Source organism: Penicillium psychrosexuale (genome assembly GCF_028828465.1).
Source record: "Penicillium psychrosexuale strain IBT 29551 chromosome Unknown utg000004l, whole genome shotgun sequence".
NCBI classification, from domain to species: Eukaryota; Fungi; Ascomycota; class Eurotiomycetes; order Eurotiales; family Aspergillaceae; genus Penicillium; species Penicillium psychrosexuale.
This window is the reverse complement of record NW_026643189.1, coordinates 8,111,031-8,136,592: the sequence shown is the minus strand read 5'-3', so window position 1 is coordinate 8,136,592 and position 25,562 is coordinate 8,111,031. Positions and strand designations below refer to the sequence as shown.

At 47.7% G+C, this 25,562-nt stretch overlaps 10 protein-coding genes across 10 annotated transcripts; 6 read left to right on the top strand and 4 right to left on the bottom strand.

Annotated features, from left to right (window-relative positions):
- Positions 1 to 414: 414 nt before the first annotated feature.
- On the top strand, positions 415 to 972 carry N7518_008957 (FAD-dependent oxidoreductase; the record flags this gene model as incomplete). The annotated part of the gene is made up of 2 exons (XM_057189884.1): positions 415 to 569; positions 630 to 972. 2 exons carry the CDS (start codon positions 415 to 417, stop codon positions 970 to 972), a joined length of 498 nt encoding a protein of 165 aa, XP_057041587.1.
- A 1,036-nt stretch (positions 973 to 2,008) lies between these two features.
- On the top strand, positions 2,009 to 3,327 carry N7518_008956 (aromatic ring-hydroxylating oxygenase subunit alpha; the record flags this gene model as incomplete). Its single annotated transcript, XM_057189883.1, has 2 exons — positions 2,009 to 2,808; positions 2,862 to 3,327. The coding sequence occupies 2 exons, from the start codon at positions 2,009 to 2,011 to the stop codon at positions 3,325 to 3,327; spliced, it is 1,266 nt and encodes a 421-aa protein (XP_057041586.1).
- Positions 3,328 to 3,908: 581 nt separating this feature from the next.
- Positions 3,909 to 6,230, top strand: N7518_008955 (putative C6 transcription factor; the record flags this gene model as incomplete). The annotated part of the gene is made up of 5 exons (XM_057189882.1): positions 3,909 to 3,967; positions 4,020 to 4,131; positions 4,193 to 4,694; positions 4,748 to 5,661; positions 5,712 to 6,230. 5 exons carry the CDS (start codon positions 3,909 to 3,911, stop codon positions 6,228 to 6,230), a joined length of 2,106 nt encoding a protein of 701 aa, XP_057041585.1.
- A 181-nt stretch (positions 6,231 to 6,411) lies between these two features.
- On the bottom strand, positions 6,412 to 7,398 carry N7518_008954 (uncharacterized protein; the record flags this gene model as incomplete). Its single annotated transcript, XM_057189881.1, has 1 exon — positions 6,412 to 7,398. The coding sequence occupies one exon, from the start codon at positions 7,396 to 7,398 to the stop codon at positions 6,412 to 6,414; it is 987 nt and encodes a 328-aa protein (XP_057041584.1).
- A 445-nt stretch (positions 7,399 to 7,843) lies between these two features.
- Positions 7,844 to 9,671, bottom strand: N7518_008953 (uncharacterized protein; the record flags this gene model as incomplete). The annotated part of the gene is made up of 6 exons (XM_057189880.1): positions 7,844 to 8,604; positions 8,656 to 9,075; positions 9,132 to 9,214; positions 9,273 to 9,386; positions 9,445 to 9,515; positions 9,564 to 9,671. The coding sequence occupies 6 exons, from the start codon at positions 9,669 to 9,671 to the stop codon at positions 7,844 to 7,846; spliced, it is 1,557 nt and encodes a 518-aa protein (XP_057041583.1).
- Positions 9,672 to 11,371: 1,700 nt separating this feature from the next.
- On the top strand, positions 11,372 to 13,239 carry N7518_008952 (arylsulfotransferase family protein; the record flags this gene model as incomplete). The annotated part of the gene is made up of 2 exons (XM_057189879.1): positions 11,372 to 11,866; positions 11,935 to 13,239. The coding sequence occupies 2 exons, from the start codon at positions 11,372 to 11,374 to the stop codon at positions 13,237 to 13,239; spliced, it is 1,800 nt and encodes a 599-aa protein (XP_057041582.1).
- Positions 13,240 to 13,700: 461 nt separating this feature from the next.
- Positions 13,701 to 13,985, bottom strand: N7518_008951 (uncharacterized protein; the record flags this gene model as incomplete). Its single annotated transcript, XM_057189878.1, has 1 exon — positions 13,701 to 13,985. The coding sequence occupies one exon, from the start codon at positions 13,983 to 13,985 to the stop codon at positions 13,701 to 13,703; it is 285 nt and encodes a 94-aa protein (XP_057041581.1).
- Positions 13,986 to 17,708: 3,723 nt separating this feature from the next.
- Positions 17,709 to 18,471, bottom strand: N7518_008950 (uncharacterized protein; the record flags this gene model as incomplete). The annotated part of the gene is made up of 2 exons (XM_057189877.1): positions 17,709 to 17,901; positions 17,960 to 18,471. The coding sequence occupies 2 exons, from the start codon at positions 18,469 to 18,471 to the stop codon at positions 17,709 to 17,711; spliced, it is 705 nt and encodes a 234-aa protein (XP_057041580.1).
- Positions 18,472 to 19,666: 1,195 nt separating this feature from the next.
- On the top strand, positions 19,667 to 19,852 carry N7518_008949 (uncharacterized protein; the record flags this gene model as incomplete). Its single annotated transcript, XM_057189876.1, has 1 exon — positions 19,667 to 19,852. One exon carries the CDS (start codon positions 19,667 to 19,669, stop codon positions 19,850 to 19,852), a length of 186 nt encoding a protein of 61 aa, XP_057041579.1.
- A 958-nt stretch (positions 19,853 to 20,810) lies between these two features.
- Positions 20,811 to 25,205, top strand: fphA (putative sensor histidine kinase/response regulator; the record flags this gene model as incomplete). Its single annotated transcript, XM_057189875.1, has 3 exons — positions 20,811 to 23,133; positions 23,204 to 24,837; positions 24,894 to 25,205. The coding sequence occupies 3 exons, from the start codon at positions 20,811 to 20,813 to the stop codon at positions 25,203 to 25,205; spliced, it is 4,269 nt and encodes a 1,422-aa protein (XP_057041578.1).
- Between the last annotated feature and the right edge of the window lie 357 nt (positions 25,206 to 25,562).

Here is a 25,562-nt window from a genome sequence, read left to right as displayed (position 1 = left end):
CACATTATTACATCGACAATATCCATATCGATGTATCGGCCTACTGCTCCCGAGCATGGAGCTATTTTCATATGACCAAGCCCCAAAAGTTCTATCCCCGATGTCTGCCTTCACCCGTGACGGGGGCATGACTTCCGCCTGTCAACTATATAACACCCCGGGTTTTGATGCTCGCTGCGGGATAGGTTGTGGGATATCTGCGCCTCACCCCAGATGAAGTCACTCAGCTCAGGGGTCTTTCTATCTACTTCACTGGCTCTTTTGCCTTCCCTCCCATGAGCTAACTAGGTACCTGAAGTCGCCTGCCATAGTTTCGGTTATACTCGATCGGAGCCCTCGGTCACATCGGCACCGCCTAGCCCAGCAGTCGCTTCACGGGCTAATCACATCCCGGCCGATGGTTTGAAATCCCTGATGGCCGGATTTATGGATCTTTTCCCGCAGCTGGCATCAAGGGACTTTGAAAAGGCGGGGATTTGCTGTACAACGGACATTCCGACCGGCGATTTCATCTTTGATTTCCCCCTGGAGCACAAGCCCTTGTTTATTGCTACTGGAGGAAACGCGCAGTAAGTGAACCCAAGAATGGACCTTTTTCGGGGGATGTTAACTAACATTCTCATATCCAGTGCGTTCAAGTTCCTGCCTGCCATCCGAGAATACATTGTGGGAAGCTTCCAACTCAGGCTTTCGCGGGAGTTGCTTGACAAATGGAAGTTCCCTACGCAGTCCCGTGGGCGTTTCCAGGAAGAGGTATTCACGGGAGATGGAAGTCGTGGAGGACCAGAGCGAAGGGAGTTGACTACTCAAAAGCTCAACACATTTGACACGGCATTGAAAGCTGCTTCACCCAGGCCAGGCAAGATTTGCAGCTGCGAAGGACACAATCCAGGCAATATATCATGTTATAAAGAGGAGCAGTTACCAATTTTCGGAGCCATTACATACTTTGAACGAATCAGGGCACGCTAATGATATGAAAACATCAGACCCCTTACTTTTCTTCAAGGCCACGAAAGGCGATTTGAATGATAGATGGCCCGACTTTATTTACCTCAGCCAGTCAGGCCGAGGGGCTTCATTGATGGATTAGGATATGCAGTCAAGGCTTGGAAAGTTGGTTGGCAATTCTGATTCGAGAATTGCTTGTATGAGAGGACAGTAATAAATCCGACAAGTAAAAAAGACCCGAATTGATGCGCTTTCTTGTTTCGATCTCCGGATCATTCGAGAGATACCCGGGGCCTCCTCATTTTTATTAAGATATTTTGTATTTTGTGATCAATGAGGATTCAAAAAGTCTTTCATTGGCGAGTTCGGAGAGATACGAAGCTTCTTCCATTTCATGGAGTAAAAGTGCCATCAGACATTTCCACCATCACCTTCACGAGAGGACACAAACTCTGCAATCAAGATATTCGCATTTCAATACAGTTCCTACATTGTGTCCTGGAATGTCAAAAGAACGAACGGCTCATCGGGGCCCATTCGATAAACTCATGAACCGCTCATGTGATCGGCTGAGGCTTATACGGGGAAGTTTTATAAGTTTTATACCAAGATATCCTGCCTCCAGCCTATTCGTCCAAAAATAATCTGATATCTATTTCCAAGTTCGGTAGCTATTACGGTCTAGCCTGTTATAGAATATCAAATGTTTTATCTTCATATGCAGTACAACGTATGCAACAAGCCGGGCAGGAAACCCGACCACCCGAGCGGCGTTCACCCAGCGCGGAAATTGCAGCCGATTGTCTCTCTGATCGTCGTGGTCTAGTGGGAAAAAAAGGTTAGACGACCAACGGCTTCGCCTCCGCTCCGATCTTGTGATCGGTCGAAACCCGTAGAATTCATATCCTCATTGGGAAGTATGAACTCATGATCATGATGGTTGTCATTGGGATCGCGATCTATATTAAGGGACTCGCCTTCTTCTGATAGAGTTTCAAGACATACACATTGCGTTGCATTCCTCCATTGCAGAAAGACTTGTCTTTTAACCTTCGAAATGTCAACGCTCAAGAATTACTTCGGACTTGGGGGAACCGACGCACATTCCACCCCTGCCGACAACAATTCCCCGGCTCACCCTCTCCCTTCCTCGTGGTATTCTTCGCAGGATATACATGAATTGGAGCGACGCGCCATATTCTGTCGGAAATGGCTTCTGATCACGCACAAGTTGCGTTTCCCCAAAACAGGCGACTGGCTCCGATACGACATCGCCGGGTACGCTTTTATTTTGGTGAAAGACCGGGAGGGAAATGTCAATGCTTTCCACAATGTCTGTCGGCACCGTGCATTCCCAGTGGTTACCGAAGAGGGTGGCACCTCCCGGATTTTCTCTTGTCAATATCACGGATGGTCCTACGGCCTTAATGGCAAGCTTGCCAAGGCACCCGGATACCAAGAAGTGGAAGGTTTTGACAAGAGCAAGAACGGCCTTCTTCCTATCCACGTCCATATTGATGTCAACGGTTTTATCTGGGTCAATTTAGATGCCAGCGAGAAGCCCGAGATCTCGTGGGAAGACGACTTTAAAGGAATCGACCTACAGCCACGTTTCACGGGTTTCAACTTCGAGGACTATGACTTTGATAACACCGGGGAGATGAGTGGAGAGTACAACTGGAAGGTTATGGCAGAGCACTACAACGAATGCTACCGTTTCCCAACGACTCAGTCCGACACCTCGGTTTCCAATCTCGATTCATACGCCGTGGATGCCAAATCCACACCCGAGGAGATTGCAAATGGGCTGAAGATTGCCAGCACTTACTATTTCCCCAATGCTACTATGACCGTCTCGTGAGTGTGATTGTCCGGCAATGTAATCCGATTGATGCTAATTTTGTACGCAGGCCACACTTCTTCTTCATGCAGCGACTCGTGCCTACGGGCCCCACGACATGCTCAGTGCGCTATGAGGTTTACCGCAACAAGAACTTTAGTGACGAAGAGTTTGAAATCATCAGCCAAGTGTACAAGCGCATTATGTCCGAAAACCAAGATCGCTGTGTCGAAACACAGAAGAATATCAACATGGGTAAAATCCAGCCCGCGGAAGAGGGACCGGTCAACTTCCAGACTGTCGTTCGTGACCTGATCACACAGCACCATAAGCGGGAAGAAGATGCCGCGGAACAATTTTGGCCTGCACGACAAAGACTCCCCAAGGGAGAGGCAGTCAGCAAAGAGGATATAGATTTCTGCTCTAAGCTGAGTAAGGATGGGTCACCTTTGACCTCGGGGGGTTGTTGTGGAGGAGGATGTGGAGCTGGACCTCCATCTAGGGCAGCCACAGCGCCGGAGACTATGGTGGTTTAACGATGTGCATAATAGCGAATGTTTCGTTGATTTTTTAGCTTTGAATTGTTCTTACGAAGATGACATGTTACATGCACAGGTATAAACTCAAAGAAGGTCATATGAATATGTTTATGATACGTAGGATTCCAATTTTACTATAAAAGAGACCGACTATAGCAGTCTGCAACATACTTCTGGGTGACTAGCCCAGGCCATTTGGATTTGGAAGTAGGTCGCAAATGCCCTCGTCCATACAAAAACCCAATATTAGTAAAAGATAGAGAGGAATAGCAAACGGGATCATTTAACCCTTTTCAGTATAAAAGTTCAGGTTACATGCACATCCACGCACGTAGATTAGGTCGGGGGCACCTATGAGGCGAGGGGAAGAGGAAAAACCTCCCAAAAGACGCCCTTTTCCCCCTTTCTCCGATTATTCCAAGAACATCTCGTTATTATCTCCTAAACATGCCCCTCTCTTAATCTTGTCATGACGATCTCCATCTATCTTATCTCTTAACTAGTTATCTTAACTATCGTGACTATCGCTCCAATACCCCGCTACATCCGCCCCCCGTTTTCTAATTTCCCCTTCAATGATGCCACGAGAGAGCGCGCGCGGAAGGCTACGTTCCCACGAGGCCTGTCTTAATTGCAGGTAATGCAAATACACTGTCTGTAAGTAGCGGGTGGCACTGATCTCCATATAGAAGAAAGAAGACCCGATGTCCAGCCGAGAAACCGTCCTGCTCCAGCTGTGTCCGCCTGAATCAGCCATGCCTTTATACTACCATACCCAGAGGGTCTCGAGGAGGGCAATCTGTATGTAATGGCTTCTGGCTGTCGGTGACCAATCATTGACTTTTTTTTTTGTTCTTTACAGGACGACCGGCTAGCATTCCTCGAAGAGAAGGTAAACCTCATCCTGAGTGGCAGATCAACCCAAACGCTTGCATCAGAAAAGTCACAGGAGAAGGAGATAGGAAGTGCAATTTCAGAAACATGCTATCCTGCCACAACACGTCCACCCTCCATTGAACCAAGCACGATCAGTGACCCATTCTTCCTCGGTTTTGGCTACGAGGACTCGATCTCTCAGCCGTCATCATCTGCGATCGCCAAAGCTATTGATCTTTACTTTGAATATTGCCATCGACAGCCGATCTGGTGTTTTGATCGTGAGGAGGTCTCGGACCCAACTTACCTGTCAGAGGAGCTCGTTTGTTGCCTACTCGCCTTGACCTCAAGATTCTCAAGAGATCGTGACCATTTACAACATTATGGAGATAGTGCAAGAAGCCTAGTCATGCTTCGGATGGCTAACGGCACGGTGGAGCTTGAAACCATTGAGAGTCTTTGTCTACTCTCTTATTCGTCATTTCTAGGTATGAGCCTCGGCTACCAAGTCGAGAGGATTCAATTGTTAATATTATTCTAGATGGAGATATACACCTCGGTCGCTTCCATCTCGGTCTTGCTCTACATCTTTGCCGGTCGGCAACGCTGGATCTCGAATCGAGTCATGGAGGCGAAGGTCCCATGGCCGAGCGAAAGAAGCGTCTTTTCTGGAGTCTCCAATGTCTGGAGCAGTCCTACGGGCAGCAAAATGGGTTTCTCTGTATCCCATCGGAAGTCCTGCGTACCTTCTATGTTGCCTCCAGTAGCGACCGCGCAAAACAAGATGGGACGGAGGCGAAACCTCCACCGCTGCCGACAGACGATCTTGGGTGCTCGAAATCATCCGACATGGGGATTTGGAGCTTAGCAGCTCATTTTGGCTGGGTATGGAGCAGGGTGCGGATATATGTCTCCGATTGTGCTCGAAATAGGCTCAAAGAACCCTGGCGAAACGATTCGATGTACGCCATGGTGCTTTCCGACCTCACAGAAATTGAGAACAAGCTTTCCCAGTGCCATCGATATGACTCGGTCAAATTTTACGAGCGAACAGCAGAGGAGCTGAGATCGAGCCGAAACTACTGGACCCCATGGCTGAAGCTACAGTTTACTTACCACTGCATTTTAACGGTTCTAAACCACCCCTTCCTCTACATTGTGGCATCACAATACAATGACAATTTGGCAATCCCAAACGCTTTCTGGAGACGCTCATCCGAGTTGGTCTTGTTACACGCTACCTGGCTTGTCCGCATGATAGACATGGTATCCGAGAAGAAGATGCGACTGATCGATCCGTTCTTCGGACACGCTGCCGCCATTGCAGCTACGGTGCATCTATACTACTGCTGTGCCGCGGATCCCCGACTAAAGTACAAATCCAAGGTTGATTTCACAAAATGCCGAAGGTTCCTGAAGAGTTTTGTGTCCTTTTCGCCAGCTTGTGGGGTCTTGGTCGGTGTCATGAAACCAAACCGCTGCTTCCAATGCTAACAAACGCGCAGGATCAAACTTTGGACAAGATGACTCGAATTGCTTCCGGGTCGGAAAATATCGATAATGACTGGGAGCCTGAGAAGATTCATCTTAGTATACCTTTAATGTGGGATGTTCTTCAAGTCAACTGTAAACCCAAGCCACACGAAGTATCGACGGGTGGCTTGCTACATCCATCATTAACCCCAACCGTCTCTACGGAAGAGGCGGAGGACAGCCCTGCCTCGACTCTGGAGATTATTGTTGCGATGTCTCCCAATGTCACAGTTAACACTGCGGACGGTGGTCAAGCTGCGCACATTCCACCAACCAAACCGCGCATATCTTCCACGCCAGCTTCTTCCGGCCCTGATCCTGGCGAGAAACTCGTTGCGCCAGCTGACAGTTTAATGACCAATACCCCCTGGCTATGGACGGATCCCTCGCAATTCGTTGATATGGAGAACACTGTGGGATACGCAGATTCCGAATCCGCTCTCGGAAACATTGACGGATTTTCGACTTGGTGGGACTTTGGAAACTTATAGGAGTAATATGTTCATTGACTTCTACTGCGGCGTTACTGTCTTCCTAAGGCCGTAACTCTTGTCTCAATCCCCCGCATTTATCTTTTGCCCCAAAGCCCCTATGCGAAAAAGACCCTTGTGCGGAAACACTCCTAACAGACCCCCAGATCAAAAGCTTGATGCCCACGCGTCCTCGATCAAGTTATGCCGCTGCGACCGTCTTCAGCCTTTCTTGCAAGGCAGCAAAGTTCCGTTTCATAGCAGTTTCGGTAAACTGAGCCCCAGTCACCATCGGATATTTCTTCGAAGGCCCCTGGATTAAAGAATCCTTACAGGGCTGATTGAAGTAGGCAATGCTGTATCGGTCGCCAAAATAGTCCTCGGGCTCACAAGGGGCCTTGACACGATGGAAAGTTGACTTGAACCGGTCATCTGACCAGGACATGAGTAAATCGCCAATATTGCACACGATCTCGCCAGTGTTGGCTTTCACCTTGGTCCATTCGTCCCCAATACCGAACTCTGTCACCACTTCGCGACCGGGACAGATTTCCAGCCCATCCTGGCCATCCCTTTGGAAAAGTAAAGTCAAAAAGTCCCAATCGGCATGTGCCCCTGCGCGATGATACACCTTGCCGTCGGGAACTTCCGGCAAGGCAAAGTAATGGAGTAGACGCATAGTTGTTTGCGAGTTCGGTCGTGAGATGCCATGACACTCGATGAAGAATCTCTCGGGGAATCCCAGGCCCCGTGCAAAGCATCGCATCAAACATTCCGATACCTGTTGGACGCGATCCATAAAATCGAGACAGGCGTTCCGGAAACCAGGCAGGTCGTCGTACTTGAGCCAGAGGTCATTCATATTCTCGCCGAACTGCAACTGGTATGACTCTTTACTGTCGGGCTGCCCGGTAGACGGTCGGATTTGTGAGTTCTTTTCCCACCCGACATTGTTTGGATTCCACGGTACAGTTGCCTTGACCTCGTCCGATAGATCGAAGAAACTTTTTGAAATCGCAAACATGGATTGAATGTCTTCTTTGGAGATTCCATGATCGATCAAGGTGAAGAATCCGACATTCTCGGCGGCATGGATGAGTTGATCAGTAATTTCATCGATGCGATCTTCAAAGTCGTGCATCGAGATACGTGGAATGACTCGGTCGACATATCGGGTTTCAGATGCCATGTCTCTTAGTAGTCCGGGAACTTCGCCCATGTACACACGGTAAATTTATGAAAGCTTTTATAGGTTACTCGGTATCACGTCCAATATACGTGCATGCTGGACGGAGGGGGGCTTCGACCGAGCTGATAAGCATGTCGAGAGCTGTACGCGGAGTAGGACGTCATCAAAAGGTATGTAGATGTAGAGAATCCCGGACACTCTGCGTTGATAGGGCAGGATTATGGTCGAATCAATTCAACTCGATAAGACATTGTCAGCGCCCAGGCACTCGGCTGAGTTCTCAGCATCCAGGGATTGGCTCGGACTAAACGCTGCTCACGGGGTATCAAATTATCTATATGTCCATTATGTCCACATGTATCTACTAAATGCCACATACGCAAAAACAATTTGGGCGAGTGCTTGGTGCCAAAATAGATAGTGCGCAAACCTTCAAGATATGGCTCTATTGAACCTTGCGCACTTGGGTCACAGGTGAACGATATACTCGGCGACCGTGTACAATGTACAAAACAATTGCAAATATGACCACCGCTCCGAAGACAAGGATAGACCAATTCATATCCACCAGGGTCGGGTTATTGGTGGTTGGGAAGAAGGTGAAAATGATGGCAAAGCAAAGCCAAGCCAATGAGAAGACATTGATCGGCAATCCAAAGATACCGAGCGAAAATCGCGAAGGGGGAATACCACCCGGTTGAAAACGGACCCGAATGATGGCAGCAATCGGCAGGATGTACGTGGTGAAAAGTGCAGCGATCATCACAGATGCGACAGCATTGAAAGCCGCAGTAGATCCGATGTTGATCAAGCTCAGCAGCACGGTAATAATGGTCGATACCAACACGGAGAAGATAGGGATCTGGGTGCGTCGATTAACGTGAGCCAACTGCTTAGAGAACGGCAAGGCATCATCGCGGGCAAAAGCGAAGGTCTGGCGAGAGACTGTGGCAAGAATACCAATGGCGCTGCAAACTTCCATGACAAGAATGATAGCAGCCACACCATTAGTAGCAGCCATCGAGCCGGTTGCATGATTGACTGCTGGGAGGAAGGAGAATCCACTCGCCGGGGCGAGTACATCCTGCAAGTCTCCCATCTTATACAGCAAGGTGATTAGCATCACGAAACCCAGAGCGCCGTTGATCAAAGCGGTCGAAACCATACACCACGGCACCACCAAGGCAGCATTCTGGACCTCCTCGGCTAAGAGACATTAGCCATCGCGAATTAGGAGAGATATGGCGTTTGACTTACACATATGTGTAGCAGCATCCGGGCCCGTCCAGGAAAAGATCGGAGTCAGTTGGCCCACCAGACACGCGAGGCCCATGCTCGGCCATTCGCCAGCGTTTGTAAACTCCTTCCAGACAGAATCCCCAGAGGCCTGTCCTGGAGACATGACCCACATGAGGACAACGACAACAACGAAGCCGAAGAGGTGAATGGCGAGGATCAGACCCTCCATGGGAGGGAGAATCTTGTAGCCCCAGGTATTCACCACAGTTCCGACGGCGGCGATGCCGATGGTCAGCAGTGTCCCATGCCAGCGCTCAAAGCCATATAGCCAACCGGAGGGATCCGAGAAGTTGAAGACCAGTAGTCCTTGAATCAGAGTACCGCAAAGGTAGCAAATACTCGCAAACGCAGCTTGCCAGCCTAGTACCGAAAGCCATCCTAGAACGGGATTAGCGGTGGAGATCGTCGGGTTGTAATTCGAGGTTTCGGCTAACCGGTGAGATAGCTCAAGAATCGTTGGCACCTTGGCCAGGCGAATTCACTGACCCAGTGATACTGTCCACCCGATGTTGGAGAGCTGGCTAGTCAATCTCCATGCGCTCCATGCGCAACATGCGAAGGGGGGAGGAACTTACATGGAGGCAATCTCGGCCATGGAGATCACGGCGGAGAAGAATCCGACAAATGAAGCAATATACACATAGACCATGCCGGCTCGTCCGCCATCAATCAAGCCGTATGTACTCGTGCTGCGCCATTCTCCATTATTCCCAGTGTTATATCATAATATCGCGCGTCCAAACTCACAGCAGAATCGACTCCCATGTGGCCATCAACGTCGTTGTGAAACCTAAGATCGAATAAAAACGGAAGTTTCTCTATCGCTGATCAGTATTGCGTCCAGTCCTAGGAAATGTACAACTCACCTTGAACTGTTGGGTCTTTCCTAGGCGCTGCATGTCCCAATCATCCTGGTCGGTCGCATCGATTCCGACGTCCTGCGACACCACATTGTTGGCAAATGCTTCCTTCATGGCGATTCAGGATGTACAGCAAATGGAAAGGAGAAAAGGCGATCAGATCAAGGCCAAGGGGCCCCGGAGAAGGTCATAATCAAAGGGGGGAAGAACTGGGGAGGGAAGAAAAGCGCGAAAGTGGAGCCGAAGAAGTTTATTTGCTCGAGGACAAGTCATGCTGCAGATCCCTCATGAGATGAATGGGCTTTATCTTATGAGTCGACTTGTAGATGTGAACTTGTATACTCCGTAGCATAAATAAGTAACTATAGCAGATTATCATACATTCTAGAATCCCACATTCCAGGGATATCTTTCTCCACACAAAGTCAAGAGAATGGAGTAAATGGAGTATACAATATACACTCAAATATGATTCGATCCTTGCAGTTATTAACTCCACAGACGGGAGGTTTCTTCAGCGCACAACCCGCTAGCTCATATGGAACGAAGGAGGTGAGCTGGAGATGCATTGCCTATCAACGTGTACCTATGTGACATTATCATACACAATATTCTATGTTGTAGGTAGTTTAGACGGTCGCACTTCACCATTATGTTCTCACTTACAAATAATCGACGGTTATGATTAATAGAATACCATAGTAGCGTAAATAAAGTCTACCATATGTTCCATTCATATGAATTCATTTGGAGTTGTTGACTAATAGTTTTTAGGTCCGTTCACTCTACATCTAGCTAAGCATGTAGTAAATACTAGGTCGTGAGTCAACTATTTCAACATAACCAATGCGCATGATCTGTTCTTAACCGGGAGTACTCCGTACACTGCTTTATTTTCCCGACATTTTTTCCGCAATCAATTTGTGGTTGCTGTACGGAGTACTCGTACCTACCAATAAGATATTCTATACCCTACTACATATACCACGGCATTTCTAAATCCGTTCTTCTTCCAGTTCCAAGATAAACCCCCTATGTTGCATGTACCGTGCCAAGCGCCTAGCATCTGCCGAAATAGATACATACCCAATCGGGGATCTAGTGAATGACGAATCTTGGCGTCAAAATACGAAATATCATATGAATTGCGTGTCCTTTTTTAATTTACTCCGTACTCCGTACGTATGTTGTATGTTCTAGCCTTGTCTTAGGACTAAACCGAATACAGATATTGAGACCGACCTGGGGGTTGAAAAGGAGGCAGAGAGATCGGCAGAAGAAAAAGGGAAAAAAACGGTAGACTTGCGATTGAACTACAGATGACTCTGTATATTCTGAATCTATTTATCTAGTTACAACATCCATGGATAGTTCGTAGGAACGAATTTTCTTATCTGATCCCCAAGATTTGACCCCAACCGCCACATATTAACGCCACATCCCCGAATACTTGGATGACGACGCGTGGGGCTGATGGCGTTGCCGTTCCCTTCGGCGCCCCTCGGCAGATATTTTCATCGCTGGTTGGTGCAGACGCGCAATTCTCAATGGGATTTCGACCCACGGGGAGCTTGGCAGACCATGAGATTCCTACAAGATGAAAATCCGCCAACTCCCGAATCGCCCATACGCGTACGAGCTGAGTTCCACTGTTCGGATCGCCAAGACCGAGTGGTTCCTGCCCAGGACTCTTTCGGATAGACGGAGAATCGACGTGAAAAGGAGAGTGTCAAATATAACCATGCTGGCCCAGCCCCTGACTCCGATGCAAAAGACTCTCTGTCCGAATCTCTTGTTTCGTCCGGGATGCGCTAATGTTCTTGCGGACTTCTGATAGCGTGCTTCGCCTGAGCTCATGGCTTCGCAATGATCGTCTGCATGCCCGCCTGCCCTTCCGATGGATTGCTCTAGTTCTCGCCGCCATTGGGGGCTTCATTCTATTTTATCTATTTGCGATCCCACAACTTCTCCGGTTCCGGTTCCGCGTCGGTTTAAGCTGGTATGATCTAGGAGCTCAAGGGTTCGGTCCAGATCGAAATTACAACTCCTTCGATCAAGAGTCGCCCATTGTCGAAATCACCCCGCCTGGCGCAAAATGCGATCCCCGGTACACATTTCTTGCGCCTCGGGGCGATTCAGTTGCCCATCCTGGTCCGATGATCCTGGATCCCACTGGGGAACTTGTGTGGACAAAATGGAATGAGGGTACGACACAAGACTTCAAAGTACAGCGGTACAAGGGCGAGGACTACCTCACTTATTGGGAAGGAGACACATCCGACGGTCATGGACGAGGGTCATGGTACATGGTAGGTCATACATACATTAAGCTCGCTCACCACAATTCCGGTTCTCTAATCACATCGTCCAATTACAGCTTGATTCGACCTATACCCAAAAGTACGTGGTGTCTCCAATCGGCATGTATGACGGCGACATGCACGATTTCCAAATCACTTCCAACGATACCGCAATCTTGATAATTTACGACCCTATCCCGATGGACTTGAGCTCTATCGGCGGCCCGGGGCTGGGATGGATGTATGATGGAGTGTTCCAGGAAGTGAACCTCGAAACCGGAGAACTGTTATTTCAGTGGCGCGCATCCGATTTTTACCACCCGAGTGATAGTTATTATCCGATTGGAGATAATGGTCAGGAACGGGCCTCGGGGTATGACCACTCGCACATCAACAGTGTGGACAAGGATGACCAGGGCCGGTACCTGGTTTCGATGCGCCACCTCCATACTGTTGCATGTGTAGATGGCATCACTGGCGATGTCCTATGGTCGCTAGGAGGGAAACGGAACAACTTCGCCGAGGCTTCGGATCGAGCTGCCACCGATTTCTCATGGCAGCACGACGCTCGCTGGCAAGGACCCAACCGCCTCAGCTTGTTCGACAACGCAGCCTATAATAATGAAAACCTCTCGGCCGTGAGTCGCGGCCTGATCGTTGATCTGGATATAGAAGCGCGGCAGGCAACATTACTGCAGTCTTTCGAGCACCCGCACGATATCAAGGCCGTTTCTCAAGGGAATCTGCAAGTACTAGACACAGGGAACGTGTTCGTGGGCTGGGGTCACTCTGCAGCCTTCACCGAGTTCTCCCCAGAGGGCGATGTTGTATGCGATGTGCACTTTGGTGCCTGTGCTTTCTTCACATTTGGTCGTGTCGTCTCCTACCGGGTGTTCAAGTTCAACTGGGTAGGTAATCCTGTGACACTCCCGGACACTGCAATCACACCGGAGAGTGTCTTTATTAGTTGGAACGGTGCGACCGAGGTAGCTGAATGGCGAGTTGAGGCATGGGACGGTGAAGACCTCGGAAATATGACCTTCACGGCTATCGACCAGGTCCCTCGCGACGGGTTCGAAACTGAAATTCCACTGACCTCCAAGGTTGATTCATTCTTCCGCCTACGCGCAATCAACTCAAATGGAGAGAGCCTCGGTGTAACAGAAATACTCCAGCGACTACCATCGGAAGGCTCTCCCCATATAAGCACATGGGCCCTGGGCTGCATTGTGTTTGTGGTACTTGGCTGCCTTATATGCGGTGTTTACTATGCTGTTCACCGTCGACTTCGGCAGGGATGTAATCCCAGTGGCACGTATCAATTGGTATCATATAAGGATGAAAACCAGGGCGATGATGAGTATGATCGTCTACCATTATAGGACGCTGGAGTTCTAGATACCCGTTCTGCCTGTACATAACTTGGTCTGCACATATTTACGGATGGATTCCTATATATTTGCACATTCCTTCTTCGCGCCTTTTCTTATTTGTTGCCGGCAGGAATGTGGTGAGGATATTCCCTCCCTGTTCATTCGTATTGACGTCACCATATCTGATATCAATTCCTCGGCAAGTGGCTTGAATCTGCAGGTCTCGTGGATCGTGAAGCCCAATAAAACAGTGAGGTTGCGGAGGTTCTTCTTCGCTTCCGCTCATTTCTCATCAAAACTCGTTTGCCAAGGCTGTCAAAAACCTCGGTGGAATGTGGGGATCGAAGTGTGAGACTCGATTTCGTGGCCGACGTGATTCCGGATATCTTGCCTATTTGAGATGGGGCAGTGCTTTACCGTTTGAGCCGTAAATATGCCAAGATCGGACCACCTTGCAACTCTCTGGATGCTCATAGGGTATGCAAATGATGTTTGCCAACCCGAGGCTCGCCCGAAAATGGCGCCTCGTGATGGAGAGGACTCTGAGAGGTGCCCTTGGCGCCAAGGGTCACCTGTGAATCTGATGTTTCAGTTGAGGGGGAGGCGGGTGCTCTTGGCGCCGCTCGCAGAGTCCCGCTCCTAAGCCAAGCCGAGGCCTCAACGCCGGTCACAAGAATTTCCCGAGCAGTACTCAAGCACCGTTTCCGCCCCCGAAAAGCCACCATTGCTTCAATATCATCCGCTTGACCTTCCATGATCAAATCGCTGGATGTATGATTGGCGAAAGAAATGCCTCTTCTCCACCTTTTGTCACCAGGATCAGGATGATAACATTGGATCCTTCTCGGCGAAGGAACAATTTTGGACTCCTGACTCCTCGGGGTCAAGGCCACCGAAGTGTCCTAAGCATGAGTCAATATCGAGTCATGACCTTCAGTCTTCTGTGGCTGAACTAGGAAGTAGGTACATGATTGTTGAGATCAAGGTATCAAGGTTTTATGAGTACCGCTCAATTCAGAGTCTCTTTCTACGTAGATGGCATACCTTTCTGTCTCACCATTACGTTCTACAATTCCTGTCTGGTCGGTTCGAAACCAGCTCATTCTTGGCTGCTGGCCAAGCCCTATAGCCACATTGGCATATATATATCTCCTTGGCTGCTTCTCAGTTATTGATGGGGGAATCAAAATCTGGTTTTGTTGACTACGGAGGAGTGAAAATCCAGCAGAACTTTTCACTATAGCCGTGACCAAAATTTGGCATTATCCTACTCTGGGTACTCGTTATAGCGAGGAGGTATAAGTTGGGACCCAATTAACTTCATTTAGAAACCTCCCAGCTCCCAGTCAAGCAACCGTGGTCTGCTTATCTGCATTGAGGGTAGTACTGTTGCCATCGGAACGTTGATCTCATACTGGATTGACTTTCGAGCTTCCTATGGACCTCCTGATCTGACATGGCGCTTCCCAATTGCTTTCCGGTGCGTCTTCGGCCTTTTTTCTTTTCTAAGTCGTGCGCCGCCAGAAACTGGGTTGTGGTTGCCTGAGTGTATAGTCTACGATCTTTCTTTTCGACGGGAAACGCAGGTGTCACTCTTTTGTCTTGTTGCTAGTTATAATAGTATACTTTATGTAAGTATTTTTGATTCTAGAGTTCCTTTAAATGGAAGTAAAAAAAGAAAGCAATGACCGCGACTTGAACGCGGGACTTCGAGATTTGCACTTAGGATGATGTTAGTATTGAGGCAACTAGTCACTTTAGAAGCGAGGATACATACATCTCACACTCTACCACTGAGTTACCACTGCAGGTGATGATGAAACGCAAAGATAATAAATTATAATAGCCTAATCCCTAAACGAAGCTTATGTCTTTCAAGCTTTAGTCGTTACACCAAGGCTAACCAGCCACACTCAGCAACTACTTTGTTGTCCACAATCAACCTACAGGAAAGCACTTTGCCCAGTCTAACAACTTTTTCACTAATTCTGCTTAACACCAACTCTGCCTTGTGACATTTGCCATTATATAAAATGGAGCCTCGCCACGCCACTCGCAAGTGGGCATATTACTACTTGACAGTAGTAAAGACGGGATTTACCCTTCAGGCATCTAGTGTTAGTACCCGTTACCTCTATTCCTGCCATAGCCTCGCTAGACAGGACTAAGGCCCTTCGACTAAGACTCGCCGAATTCGCCTAACTGGGAGATGAACGTCAGTGGTAGAAGCAAGTGAATTGGCTGATAAAGGGATTATGCTATTGTCACTTTCGATATTGCGGCCGGAGCTGTGCCTCCGATACCGCCAAGATAGTAGTTATCAGCATAGTCCAGCAGCCAGAGCTTGAGAGTTTCCTCGTCATTCCCTCACATACTCGATCTTGATCTCTTCCTTACAATCAACCTAGACATCAACCTAGTCCACTCAAACCTGTTTCCAGGTCTGTAATACGTCTGCCCGACTGCAAACTGGAATGCCACCAATGAAACAATTACATCGACGTATATACAACCCTGCTCCCACCTCCACGGGGACCAGTTTGAAGTGCTACACTTGGTAGGTAAATCATAAATACATTATACCACGCAGTAAATTACCCATTACAATATGTAACATAGAAGATAGTTATCGAAGATTATTAAAAATATACACTATACAACCAAGTGTTTTCAATCAACTGAATTATTGTTGGGCGACTATATAGAACCACGCACAAAGCCATATGTCTCTACAGATCGGCGACTACCTCCTGTTTGCATTGTTATTTGATGTGACTACGATGTAGTGATGCGATTGAAGAGGGAGAGAGTTGTCAATTCCTAAAGGGCAGAATGCCCAACTATCTAGTTATGGGGGTTGGTGCCTGCCGCATCGGGCTGATGGTCAGGTGACCACCATGTCCAACATAATTCATGGACGCGTTTTTGGATGGGGTGGCGGCTCGTAACTATGTGAATTACGTTATGTAACTAGTTAGTTAGTCATACCTGCAGTGACGCCGCAAATTTTCCTTTCCCCCCCCTCACGTCTCCATCTCATTGCCTCACGTCTCCATCTCATTCTCGATCGCCGATATGAGTGACATTGTCGATTTTGTTTCTCCAAATGCCCCAGACCTGCCTAGTAAAGAGCAAGTTAGATTGCTTTGCACTAAACAAGGTCGGAGGGACAACCATTTCATCCACGTCCACAATGGCGAAAAGTTTTTTATCAAATATGAGGTCCCTTATTGCGAATGGAAAAATCAACAATTTTTATTTGATCGGATTGGGGCAAGCGCCGCTATTCGTATTCCTGAAATTTATGCCGTATTCGGTATATCAGATAGACTATATCTGATTATGGAATTCATTCAAACCGACTATATTGCGTCCGATATACAGAGAGCAAGAGCTATTTCTGATCTTGTTTCTATCGAGGTCCCCCTTGATATAACACCGGGTCCCGTCGGCGGGGGGTATATCCATATGAGAATCTTTTGGGATAATCAGATATCGGATATTGCCTACCCTTCTATCCAGGACCTAGAGGGTCATTTGAATCGTGTTTGTATCCCTAAGCTTTAAGACTAAATAGTTTTAGAACTAATATGATTTATTTTAGGTTTTGAAGGTCTTTAAACTACCTAACCAAGAGGTAGACTATATTGATTTCAGCCACGAGAGAATGATCTGCTGTTATACAGATCTTAAAAAAGCACATTTTCTAGTTGATATAGACGGCCAGCTCTGGGTTTCCGCGTTTCGTCAAGTCAATTTTCTTCCTGAGACTTTTATGTACTTTGCTCTAGGCAAGCAATTAGGGGGAGACCCACTCCCCCCTGAGTACTATAGTATGATTCCAATCATACCTACTCAAAACCTAAAAGGGCTTTCCGTAGTAAGACGATGGTTTCTACATGGTAGCAGTCGGTATTGTAGGTAGAACCCCCCTTTTATTTAGAGGATTATCTTACTAACAAGTTTTTCCTAATAGATATCAGAGATTTGGATATTTCAAATGTTGGCTAGGCATAATCACTTACGGGAAATGAGCATCTGTTGGATATCAGATGATCTAAGGTGACAGACCTCTTCCCTTAGATAGCTTCTCTTCGTCTCTTTCTCCCTTGTCTCTTCTTTCCCCCAGTTTCGTCAGACCAATGCCAGATAATCAGTCGGAGTATCTATTGTGCTTACTCTCTTATACAATTGTCTGCTTCCAAAGCACCCAGTTCAGTGAAAGGACCCTTGCTCGGACTTTCAGTCCTTAGTTCTATATCTAAATACATTACGTATCTATATAGACCCGACGATATAGCCCATTCAGATCAACGGCGATTCCATCCACAGGCTCTTGATGTTCAAGGGTCGCTTCGTACATGTATATATCTAGCGAAAGTAGTGAATAGAACGAAAATCAAATCGTAGATTCAGCTTTCAGAGCTCAACACAGTCAGACTGTAGTATTTCGATACCTACGCACTTGCACTAAGTCCTCAGTGGTAGATCACATCAGTCAGAACGATATAGGAGTAATTATCCGGAAAATCACCACGCAAAACAGGATTGAACCATGTCATACCCTCTTTGCCATAACGCATATTGAAATGCCGATAGAAAGCCGCACTATCTTCTTCTCTTGAAAAAGTGATAACCTCAGTATTTTCCAAACGACGGAGGAATTGCGACCTAATGTTTAAGTTAGTATGCCACAGTAAAGAGTCGGTTCGAAGGAATTGCGACTCACATAAAGTCCCTACAGCCCATATATCCGTTCCCATCAAATACAAATGTAAATGGTAGGATTTTAGACAAATTGGTAGGTATCAGAAAGTCTTTGACAGTCTTGCCCGGGGCAATTGGTATGTCGATCGATTTCAGGGCTCTCTGGTGAGGTCCTTGGTAACTGAGTGTTTTAACAACCAATTTACTGCCCATATTATAGGAATCGGGGATATTGCCGTGAATATCAATACTGATCAAGATACCGGTTGTCGAAGGAGGCGCATATGGTGTAGCTTTCATGATAGTATGCTTGAACGCGAGTCTGAGGACGACATGGCTCTTCTTCTCATCGTCGGCCCCATTCGCAGTCTCGCCTTCATTCAAAAACTCAAGCGTACAGGCCGAAACTTGTTTTCTCAATAATGGCAAGGGTATTTTGTCGTGCTCGTAAGATTGGGATTGTGTCACTACTGACGGTCCAGCCGTGAGTAGCTGGAAAGTGGACCCCGAGCGATGGACTCGAGTATTAGCCATCTATTCTTATTAGTATGAGTCGTTATCTTGACGGAGAAAACCAATATAAAAGCTGCTTACCTTGCTTTTGTATTCTGCAGTTACTTAGCAGAAACTAACTTCGTTTCGAAAGGATACAACACTATCTTATATCCGAAAAAAGTAGCTAAATGCAATTTAATTGGAGAGCTATTAGATTCGATCTTTTCTATCAGATTGAATGTCAATTGATGAATACATCCATGGTTTCTTTCAATTAGAGAACTATTAAATTCGACCTTTTCTATCAGATTGAATGTCAATTGATGAATACATCCATGGTTTCTTTCAATTGGAGAGCTATTAGATTCGACCTTTTCTATCGGATTGAATGCCAATCGATGAATACATCTTAGAATCAATCAATTGCTGATTTATTCATTTATTCATTTATTCAATTATGCATTTATACATTTATGCATTCTTTTAATGCAAATTCCGTTAGCCTACTGTAGTTGTATCAGACACGGAGAATTATATAGTCTGAATGACTTCCCAGGTTTGATGTTGGCGAACTTAGATACCTTGCTTACTATGGAGCCTGTGATAGTAATTCAAGTATTTTAATTTTCTGCCGCTAGTATGACATACCGCTTAAGGGTTAGGGCGATAAGGAAGGTTTTATAGTACAGAGACGTATAAGGACAAAGAGCGCTAAATCAAATTGATAGGGCTAAACCTAACAAAGTAATTCGTCATACCTATCCGATATGGTGTAGTGGCTAACATCGCCGTCTCTCACACGGCAGCCGGGGGTTCGATTCCCCCTATCGGAGATTTCTTTTTGATTCTTTTTGTACTTTATACATCCAATTGCGATAAACTATTCGCTATCCCCAAAAATATCACAAAAACGCGGTGGTGGCCATTTGTCAGGTTCGAGCCGTGTATCCCAAATGAACGGGTTTTCTTTGGCCGGCCCTAACGCTTGGATATATTAACTCGGACATATAGGCTTCCACCTCCCGGTTTATACCACCGGAGAATTTACCACGAGATCATTTCATGAGACGGTTACAAGTTCTATCTATCTTAAGACCCTGGCACTGGGCTTCCATTCAGCCTTCTCGAGCCTTTTTGTGATGCATCGCTCTTGTAATTGGCCCAAATCTTCTTCTCTTCCATCCCCTCACTACTAGGCACGGGTCTCTACAGCAATGTGAAAGCTGCCAGGAACATGAGGGTCAGTTCACCCATCGAGGGACCCAATCGTGCCATGCACCACGTTGACGCTAGCGAGGGTCTGGAGATGCTCGAAGATAGCATTTGTGGCCTTCGAATCACCGAGAAAGAGCTTCAGACAGAGGCAGCTGAATTCGGCGCTTTGCTGAAAGTGTTAGGACTAGCTACTAGCGTATCCTGAAATGGAGGTTTCGAACTAGAGTGGAGGTTCCCAAGATGGCTCAAGCAATTGAGTAGACTAATCGCTAAGGTTCTAATCCCATCGGGCTTACAGCTGATCGAATGTTAGAATGGGACCGCTAATTTAGCGTGAAGGAAAATATATTAATCCGTGTTAATCCGCGTTTCGACCATCTATCTGCTCAGAGGGGTCTTAGCGAATGTCGAGATCTCTCTTTATACTAGGATGTCTTCATAGCTTATAATAGACGTTCATAAAGACCCCGTGATCATTATTTACAGTATTATCTTTACCACTAAATCCTATCTTCTTCTGTACTAGGGTATTATAACCCCTAAAAGAATCCCGACATTCGCTGATGTCTGACATTCGCCGAGCTCTCGGAATTCGGATTAATACATGTTCCTCTGGGCCAAGAGGCGCTAAAAATTAGCGGTCCCATTCTAACATTCGACCAGCTGTCGGTCGAATCCCATGTGCGCGGTGTGTGTATACCCCTGGCGCTTACTTAGCAAGTACGTCGAGCCATACAGGCCAGTTGTGCAGGTGACCCTCGGGGCCGTAACAGAAAGACACTACGAATCGGTTTGCTGCATTGAGTGAAATGATCGAATCTCCCAGTAAGAGGGTTATTTCTGTCTCCAGATTCTATCGATGATAGGGAGAGGCGGTAATTTATTATACTCCGGAGGATTAGGGCAATTAACCAACTATCTACTCCGTAACTAGTTAGTACTTGCATCGGGCAGTGAAAAAAAAGAAAGGGAAAAATCCGGCGGTGAGCCAGGCGGTCAAAATTTCCCATGGGAGGTCGCCCAGTACGGAGAACAACCTTCAAAACCGCAAGCATCTTGTCGTGGGGTCGTTTCGCTCTTCTGTTCGCATTCGACTTCAGTATCCCGCTGTCAAGCGGGCGTTTAGGCGCGCTACGTTGATTCCGACAGTCTAAACAGTGGAGATGACGTCCCCACATCCCAAGGACATCGGGATGAGTTCCCCGCGCGAAAGGTCAAAGAGTGTTGCGTCTCTGAAACCGATAGAGCTTTCAGAGACAGGACAAGGACAAACACAACCAGAGACTAGAGATCGATCACAGTCTACTACAGAGGTTCAACAGCCACCAAGCACTGGTTTCGACTCCGCCGACCGTGTGTTCCCTGTTCGGTCGGTTGTTTCAATCGATCCCACCGTTACGCCCCACCATTCGGGTTCAGTACACTCCCGGGACACGATATCACCAACCCGAGAAGGGGCGCGACAGTACTCATTCATCGACGAAGGGACATGGAACCAAATGCACTCGCAGCATTCTTCCGACCACCTTTATCACCCCGATCCCGAACCCGCCGAACCTACCATCCCAACCGGTATTCCTCGCCACGAGACGCATGCTATAGATGGCAAAACAGAAATCGCGACACATTCTTTAGCATCGGAAGTTGTTCAACACCCCGAAATTTACGCCAAACCTGCCCCGAGTGACAACCAGTCTGGAAATGGGTCCACCGCGCCTCCATCCTCCAATACGCAGCGCAGAAACGCCGAAGACCATGCTCACGTTACTGCCCGCTTCAAACATGTCATGACGGACAGTGGCCATGCCGTCATCACAGGACGAGATGGGGGAGCATTTCAATATTGCGAGGATGAGCCCATTCGCATACCCGGGGCGATTCAGAGCTTTGGCTTACTGATTGCCCTCCGTGAAGAGTCGCCAAATCAGCTTATAGTTCGCATTGTGAGCGAGAACTCGGCTGACTTCTTGGGTTATTCGCCTAAACAATTGTTCGAGCTGAAAAATTTCTGTGACATTTTGAGTGAGGACCAGGTGGACACACTCTTGGATCACGTTGACTTTGTTCGTGATGATGCACACGACCCATCAATCGACGGACCGGAGGTTTTTAATATGTCCATCCGCACAGCTAATGGGGAGCGCTGCAAATTCTGGTGTGCCACTCATGTCTCTCAGACGCAAAAGGATTTGATTATCTGCGAGTTCGAGCGTGAGGATGACGAGGTGAACCCATTGAATGTCGCGGGCCTTGCCACTCCGGCAGTCCCCGCAGACACCCTAGGCATTATTCCAACGCCAGATCAACTCGCTGCGAGCACAATCAACATTAGCCAGCCTCTCCGCGTTCTCAGGAATGCCCGCCGTAGGAGGGGCGAGGCATCTCCAATGGAAGCTTTCAGTATCTTAACTCAGATACAAGAGCAGTTGGGGCGGACGAATAATCTAGACCAGCTGCTTAATACAACTGCAGGATTGGTTAAGGAACTGACAGGCTTCCACCGAGTTTTGATATATCAGTTCGATAGCAGCTGGAACGGCATGGTTGTTGCCGAGCTAGTTGATCCCAACACTACTATTGATCTCTACAAGGGTCTTCATTTTCCAGCGTCCGATATCCCCGCGCAAGCCCGAGAACTATACAAAATCAACAAGGTCCGGCTCCTATACGACCGCGACCAAGTCACTTCTCGACTTGTGTGTCGGACCTTGGAGGATCTCGAATCCCCGTTGGACATGACGCACGCCTATCTTCGCGCGATGTCCCCAATCCACGTGAAATATTTGGCACACATGAAAGTCCGGTCTTCAATGTCAATAAGCGTCAACGCTTTCAACGATCTATGGGGATTGATCTCCTGCCATAGCTACGGAAATTCCGGTATGCGCGTGTCATTCCCAATACGCAAAATGTGCCGGCTCCTCGGCGACACCGTGTCTCGAAACATAGAGCGGCTTTCATATGCCTCTCGCCTTCAGGCCCGAAAACTAATCAACACTGTCCCAACCGAGGCCAACCCATCAGGCTACATAATTGCATCCTCGGATGATCTTCTACAACTATTTGATGCAGATTACGGTGTTCTGTCGATTCGCGATGAAACAAAAATTCTTGGTGACAACAATAACTCCCAGGAGGTACTTGCGTTGCTAGAGTTCCTTCGCGTACGGCATTTGGATTCAGTGCTTGCATCACACGACATCGTCAAGGATTTCCCCGATTTGTACTACGCCCCAGGGTTGAAGGCAATATCTGGTCTACTATATGTCCCGCTCTCTACTGGAGGTAGTGACTTCATCGCATTCTTCCGTCGTGGACAGTTGACAGAAATCAAGTGGGCTGGTAACCCTTACGAAATCGAAAAGCGAAAGCAGACCGCGGGATATCTAGAACCACGCGAAAGTTTCACAGCATGGCGGGAGACAGTTCTATCGCAAAGTAGAGAGTGGACAGAGACGGACGTGGAGACGGCGGCTGTCTTGTGCTGTAGGTTGTCTCCTTGAGATATCCTAAATGTTTTGCCTCGATTGTTTGAAGACTGACATACCTTGAACAGTAGTTTACGGTAAATTTATCAAAGTTTGGAGGCAGAAGGAGGCCGCTATGCAAACATCGCAACTCACTCGCCTACTTTTGGCCAACTCCGCACACGAAGTTCGGACCCCTTTGAATGCTATCGTTAACTATCTAGAGATTGCACTTGAGGGTGCTCTGGACGATGAAACCAGAGAGAGTTTGACCAAATCCCATTCGGCTTCCAAATCATTGATTTACGTGATCAACGATCTCCTTGACTTGACAAATACCGAAAAAGGCCAAGACCTCATCAAAGATGAGACATTCGATCTGGAATCGACCTTTAGAGAGGCGGCTGATATGCTGTCTGGCGACGCCAAGCGGAAGAATATTTCATACACTGTTTCAGTACATCCTGGTATTCCTGAGTTAGTTCTCGGTGACCAGCGTCGTGTGCGGCAAGTCCTTTCGAATGTGATTTCAAATGCCATCCAACACACCAAATCTGGCGCTGTCACGACAGAAATTTGGCGCTCCAACGGTCAAACCATTCCAGGCCATGTGGGAGTGGAGATGACGGTTGTTGACACGGGTGTGGGCATGTCGCACGACAAGTTGCAGAGGCTCTTTCACGAACTCGAACAAGTGTCGACCGATGATACCTACTACCCCGAAGAAGAAGAAGAAGAGAACACGCAGAACCTACCGCAAAAACGTGTGTTGGGTCTTGGTCTTGCTCTTGCAGCAAGGATCGTCCATAACATGCATGGTCAGCTCGGTGTCAGATCAGAAGAAGGGAAGGGCAGTCGTTTCAAGATTATATTGCACTTCCGATTGCCAGAGGGAACAACCGTGGACGAAGATGCAGATGGAATGTCCCCTGGTGTTGTCATTCCTGCGACGCCTATGCTTTCAGACAAGGAGTTTACACTGGTTTCCGGAGCACATGAGTCTCGTGATGCCAGACGACGAAGTTCTGAAAGCCTTCGTAGTGGTGCCAGTTCCCGCAGTGGACACAGTGGGCGCAGTGCGAGAAGTCACGCCGATCGACTCATCAGTGCCATGCAAGAGCCTCCCCTTAAAAGGTCTACGAGCCAAGATTTGGATCTGAGACGGCTGAACCTTTCGTCGAGTCCTGCCAGCGCCAGCAGCAATAATGCTCATCCTCCTCTTGCATCACCATCCGCTGTAAAGCGATCATTGACTATGCAGGATCCGCATTCAAGTCTGTCTTCGGTCACGCATACCCCGCCGCTCATGTTACAGCCACTTGTCAGCCCCCCTCCCCCGGGTCTGGAAAATATCACGGACTCGGGAGTGCCAATGGGTGCTCTGCGAATGTCACAACATTTCGCTAGTCTCAGATCACCACCCATCGAGCCCACCAAAGAAGATAACTCATACTTCCCCAGAGTTTCATCAATCGCAGAAACATCACAAGCTCCCTCCTCTGGGCCAGCATCATCTGCCCCACTAACCACCGTACCTTCAACAACAGACTCCGATCCCCTCAGTGTCCTTGTCGCCGAGGACGATCCAGTCAATAGCAAGATCATACAAAAGCGGTTGACCAAACTGGGCCACACCGTTGAGTTGACCAACAATGGTGAAGCCTGCACAATTGCTTTTGCCTCAGCTACCAAATATTTTGACGTGGTGTTGATGGATATTCAGGTATGTTGAAAACACTTCTCCTATCTATCTTCTTCACGGTCACTAACCCTTCCCAGATGCCAATACTCGATGGAATGAGAGCCACCAGAGCGATTCGCGAGTTTGAATCCAAGACACCCAAGGAAGCGCTCTCCGAAAAAGCTATACACAATGATCGAGTACCTATATTTGCTGTGTCCGCGTCATTAGTTGAAAAGGACCGCGATAGCTATATCGATACTGGCTTTGATGGCTGGGTCATGAAACCTATCAATTTTGCTCGTTTGAATATTCTATTAAGCGGTATCTGCGATTCATCCGCCCGAAAAGCAGCCACATACACGCCTGATGGGGAATGGGAAAACGGTGGTTGGTTCGACACCAAGTAACGAACATTTGGTCGTTGAACGGCTGTCCTTAAATTCTGTCTCCATTCTCACATTTCCTATCATCTCTTGCACCCTACACCTCTCCCTTTTGATTACCCTTGACCCCTGCTCATTCCCAAGGATAGGTCCACACGCAAAGCTCAGTCCCTCTTTGTTCCCATTCTATCATGGTTCGAGCTTTTTGTTCCGCAGGCATATTCCTTGGAGGTTTGTGACCCATTTGATGATTTTCTTCTATCTACGTGACATGTGTTTATTTGCATATACAGGCCCCGGTACATGAAATGGGCCTGTGGGATTTTCTCTGGCGTTCCTTGTGACTTCTATATGTGAAATATACGGATACCCTATACGTCA